This window comes from Silene latifolia, chromosome Y (assembly GCF_048544455.1).
Source record: "Silene latifolia isolate original U9 population chromosome Y, ASM4854445v1, whole genome shotgun sequence".
Taxonomy (NCBI): domain Eukaryota; kingdom Viridiplantae; phylum Streptophyta; class Magnoliopsida; order Caryophyllales; family Caryophyllaceae; genus Silene; species Silene latifolia.
Genome location: NC_133538.1, coordinates 213,043,921 through 213,049,281, shown reverse-complemented (window position 1 = coordinate 213,049,281; position 5,361 = coordinate 213,043,921). Strand labels below are relative to the sequence as shown.

General features: G+C 39.8%; 1 protein-coding gene across 1 annotated transcript; it reads right to left on the bottom strand.

Annotated features, from left to right (window-relative positions):
• Positions 1–2,434: 2,434 nt before the first annotated feature.
• On the bottom strand, positions 2,435–5,117 carry LOC141630031 (uncharacterized). Its single transcript, XM_074442922.1, has 3 exons — positions 4,570–5,117; positions 4,021–4,466; positions 2,435–3,009 (listed from the first exon to the last, which is right to left on the bottom strand). Exons 1-3 carry the CDS (start codon positions 5,115–5,117, stop codon positions 2,435–2,437), a joined length of 1,569 nt encoding a protein of 522 aa, XP_074299023.1.
• Between the last annotated feature and the right edge of the window lie 244 nt (positions 5,118–5,361).

Here is a 5,361-nt window from a genome sequence, read left to right as displayed (position 1 = left end):
AAAAAAAAAATTTGCTCTCTTTCCTTTCGGCAAACCGCTGGAAAATTAAAAAAAATAAAATAAAATTTCGTGTTTTTCCTCCTTTTGGCCACGGCTGAAATTTTTTTTTGCTGGAAATTTTTCTCTTTTGGCCATAAAATGTACATTATACGGATGTTGTACACTCGCTTGATAGTGAAACGGTTCACTCACGTACCATTTAGTTATTTTAAAGCGATTTAAAGTAACGGATTATCATAAATTAAAATTAAGTTGATAGAAGCGGTTTTGTCACATAATTTTAATTGTTAAAAGGTGGTTTGGATAAATTTAACATAATTACGGAATTATGTCACGAATAAATTTTTTTAGTTGATGCATTTTTATTTTATCGTTACTTTTGAATGCCATGAATGAATTTATTACGTATTTATTTTCTTTTTACAAATGGTTGTAACTTAGTGTGGCCTTAGTAGAACGTGTTACCGTAATGATGGAAAACGGTCTTGGTTGTATTTTGAGATCTCGCATCTCCGTTTTGTTTTTTTATAATTACAGTTTTATTTAGAATGTAAATAGGTTTATATTTTGTAAATTTTAAATTGTAATTTTGAGAAGACCAAAGATGGAGAATCGGATGCTCACTCCCTGATGTAAAACAGTATGGAAAAACGAGATTGAACAGATCGTTGAACTGTTCGTTCGAGTTTGCTATTTCTGAGATTGTATATGTCGTGATAATTGGCAAATTTGCAGCGGAAATTGTGTTGTTTGGACTGATTATTTCGTGATTATGAATGTAACTGGATAGTATGGTGAATTCCTAGTCCTAACCTCGCAAGGTGTCAAACGCAGATTCAGGCAATCAACCTCGCAAGGAAGATCTAAAGATTAAGCTCGCAAACCTAATCAGAATAATGCTCACAAATGTAAACAATTTTATTGCTGGAAATTCGATGATCCTTCTCTGATCATACACGGCCTAATATACTCCTAAACGAGGTCACAATTCGACCCAAACCCTAACTTGGAAATTAAGCTATCTTTCCCTTTCCTAAACTAACTAGGAAAATTATTCTCCTTTCCTAAACTAACTAGGAAAGTAATTAAAATACTAAAAATTAGAATACAATCAGATTTAGGGTATTCTAATTTGACTAGGATTAGGAAAATCTAGCTTTCCTAACTTTATTAGAAATAGTAATTAACTAACTTATTATTCCTACACGATTTAGGAAACCGTGTATCCTAATTATCCTAGGAGCCGTGATATGCAGCCCAGAGCCGTGTTATGCGGCTCCCATGCCTTCCCATTTTAGCATCAACACATTACTCGATCCAAGCTCAAATCCTTTTACTAGTTGAGTTACATTTCGACTAATAAGAAGTTCATTTGCTTGTTCCGAACATGCTCCTGCATCATTCTCTCCTTCTTTTTTGAGAATTTGCCCTCAAATCCTCGTCTTCTAGATACGGTGATAGGTCGCCTACATTGAATGTCGCGCTCACCCCACCATATTCACTCGGCAACTCCAGCTTGTATGCATTAGAACCGTAACATTCGAGGATCTTGAATGGACCATCTGCTCGTGGCATCAACTTATTCTTCCTTTTGGATGGAAATCGTTCCTTCCTCAAATGTAACCACACAAGATCACCCTCCTTGAAAACAGGCTGCTTTCGATGTTTATTAGCCTTATCTTTGTATTTAGCATTTGCCTTCTCAATTTGAGCTCGAACTTGTTCACATACTCGGAGAAATGCAGCTTGTCTTTCTTTGGCTTCAAAACTTAACACATATTTCTTTGGAATGGGCACTAAATCGATTGGCAGGTATGGATTCACGCCATAGACAATCTCGAATGGAGCTCGTCCCCGTCATTGATGGTGTACGATTATAAGCAAATTCAAAGATGCGCCAATTTGATATCCCAATCCTTTGTGCTTTTACTAACCAATCCTCGCAATAGACTCCCTAGAGTACGGTTGGTTACCTCGGTCCCACCATCCGTTTGTGGATGGTGTGATGTACTGAAAAGAAGCTTAGTCCCTACCAAACGCCATAACGTTTTCCAGAAGTAACTAAGAAACTTCACATCTCGATCTGAAACAATAGTAAGAGGTATTCCATGTAATCGAACGATCTCTCTATAGTACAAATCAGCCACTTTAGTTGCATCATCAGTCTTGTGACACGGAATAAAATGCGCCATCTTCGAGAATCGATCAACTACCACCATAATCGAGTCCTTACCCCTTTGAGTTCTCGGCAAACCAAGGATAAAATCCATGCTTACCTCATTCCATGGCTGTGCAGTGCGGGCGAGGTGTATACAAGCCCTTGGTGAACGTGCTCTTAGCCTTTTGACATACCACACATTTCGCCACGATCTCTTGCACGTCCTTATTCATTCTCGGCCAGTAGAAATGTTCACTTAGGATGTCACTCGTCTTGTTAACTCCAAAGTGTCCAAAGAATAGCCCCGCCATGAGCTTCTCGTACCAACAACTCCCTAATCGACCCATTCGGAATGCATAGCCGATTACCCTTGAAAAGATAGCCATCCTGAACAGTATACAAACCTGTTGGATCAATGATTTCCTTTGAAAATTCTGGATCAGACTTGTACAGTTCCTTGATATGTTCGAAACCAAGAATCCTCGCATCCAACTCAATCAATAATGAATGCCTTCGTGATAATGCATCAGCCACGACATTAGAACTTCCCGTCTTGTACTTTGAAGAAAACGTGAATGATTGCAAAAATTCAACCCATTTGGCATGTCTTTGATTTAACTTTTGCTGTCCATGGATGTGTTTAAGAGCCTCGTGATCAGAATGTAAAATAAACGGTTTCGGACGCAGATAATGACTCCAATGATCCAATGCTCTCACGATTGCATAAAACTCCTTGTCATAAGTTGAATAGTTCAACCTTGCACCGTTTAGTTTCTCAAATAAATACGCAATAGGCCTCTTTTCTTGTATTAACACGGCACCAATTCCAACACCACTTGCATCACACTCGACTTCAAACAATTTATTAAAATCGGGTAGTGCTAAACAGTCCGGAGCATAGCTTGCGTTTTACCTCTTCAAACGCCTTTTGGGCGCTGTTAGTCCACACGAACTCTCCCTTCTTGGTTAGCTCTGTAATTGGAGCCACAATCGAGCTAAAACCCTGGATGAACCGTCTATAAAATGATGCTAAACCATGAAAGCTTCGCACCTCTCGTAGTTGATTTCGAATCGCCAGGCTTGAATAGCATCGACCTTGGATGGGTCCATACTTACTCCGTCTTTTCCCACAATATAACCAAGAAAGACAACACTTGAGACCATAAAAGTACATTTTTCCAACTTACCATAAAGCTTCGATCTCGCAACACTTCAAACACACTCACTGAAATGTCGTTTGTGCGACTCTTCATCCTTGCTATAAATCAGGATGTCGTCAAGATAGACCACCACAAATTTGTTAAGGAACGGCCTTAACACTTCATTCATCAACCTCATAAACGAACTAGGAGCATTGCACAATCCAAACGGCATCACAAGCCATTCATATAATCCTTGCTTCGTTTTAAACGCGGTCTTCCACTCATCCCCTTCTCGAATCCTCATTTGATGGTAGCCACTCCTCAAATCCAGTTTAGAAAAGACACACGAACCAGAAAGTTCGTCAAGCATATCATCAAGTCTTGGCATAGGAAAGCGATATTTGATTGTAATGTTATTCACCGCTCTACTATCAATGCACATTCTCCAAGTCCCTTCCTTCTTTGGCACTAATAACGCAGGCACCGCACAAGGACTTAAACTCTCTTGAACATATCCTCTATCTATCAATTCTTGGACTTGTCTCTGTAACTCCTTTGCTTCCTCTGGATTACAACGATAGGCCAGCTTATTAGGCAATGCCGCCCTAGAATCAGATCTATTTGGTGTTCAATACCACGTAAAGGAGGTAACCCATCCTAATTCATCCTAAAACACATCCCTTAACTCTTCTAATAGCTCCTGTACCCCACGGTCATTACCCACACCAACGGACCCCAATTCACGAACCAGCAGCACATAAGTTCGTTCTCCACGAGCTAAAGCTTCCTCAACCTCCCGAGCCTCCATAAACATACTCCCCTTCTTTGTTTTAGACTCTTTAATCTTGTTAGGTGACATAGGTTTCAGATTATATCTCACATTACCCTTCACCACACTATACACATTGGCTCTCCCGTCATGTTCAACCTTTCTATCGAATTGCCAAGGCCTACCCAACAGAATGTGGCATGCATTCATAGGAATTATATCGCACCACACCTCATCAAGATAGGGTCCTAAACTCAACGAAACTAAGGCTTGTTTCTTAACTTGAATCCCATTCTCCCCATTCAGCCAATGCAATTTATATGGTTTAACTCGGTCTTTAGTTTGCAATTTTAGTTCATCAACAAGGTCCCTTGCTACTACATTAGCACACGATCCACTATCAATAATAAGATTGCAAATTTTACGGTTTACCTTGCACCGAGTATGGAAGATTTGCTCCGTTGTTCATTCTCACCAACCCGTTTCCATATGCAAATTACGCAAAGACTAAACACTCCTCGTCACTCAACGGATCCAAATCATAGACTATTCCTTCACCATCAGTTTCAACATTCCCTTGGACTGTTTCTTCCTCTGGCGTGACAAATACGGGGATCAAATCACATAATTCTTGAGCTGTTAGGGCTCGTTTCTGAGGGCATTCGTTTGCTATATGTCCATAGCCTTGACACTTGAAGCAACGTCTCAAAGAACTCCCCTTTGGCTCGGCAACACCCTTTCCTTTGTCCTTGGGTTCTTCTTTCGGGATTTCTTTAGCCTTGCTAGGAGCTGGCCTGGAATATGAATTCGTTCCCGAACTTTGTCCCTTGGAATAAGCATGAGGTTTTTGTGCCTTATCATGTTTCTCGAACTTCCATGCTAATCGACACACATCATTAAAACCTTCATAATTCTGGATCTCGACTCTTTTAGCAATTGCGGGTGTTAGGCCCTTGATGAATCTCGCCACCCTTAGCTCTTCTTTCTCCTCAAGATCGCATACAATCGACATCTTCTCGAATTCTTTGATGTATTCGATCACCGTCATGTTTCCTTGCTCTAAAGATTGGAGCTTTAAGTAGTTATCTTGTTCATAATCCCTTGGCAGGAATCGTCTCATCAAGTGCTTCTTTAATTTGATCCAAGACTCGATCTTGTCTTTGCCTTCCTTTCTTCTTTGTTTTTTCAGATTTTCGTACCATAAAGATGCATACTTTGTAAGCTTCAAGATTGCAACTTTAAATTGCTTCTTGTCATCATACTCTTTATACTCGAAAACCCTCTCAGCTTGT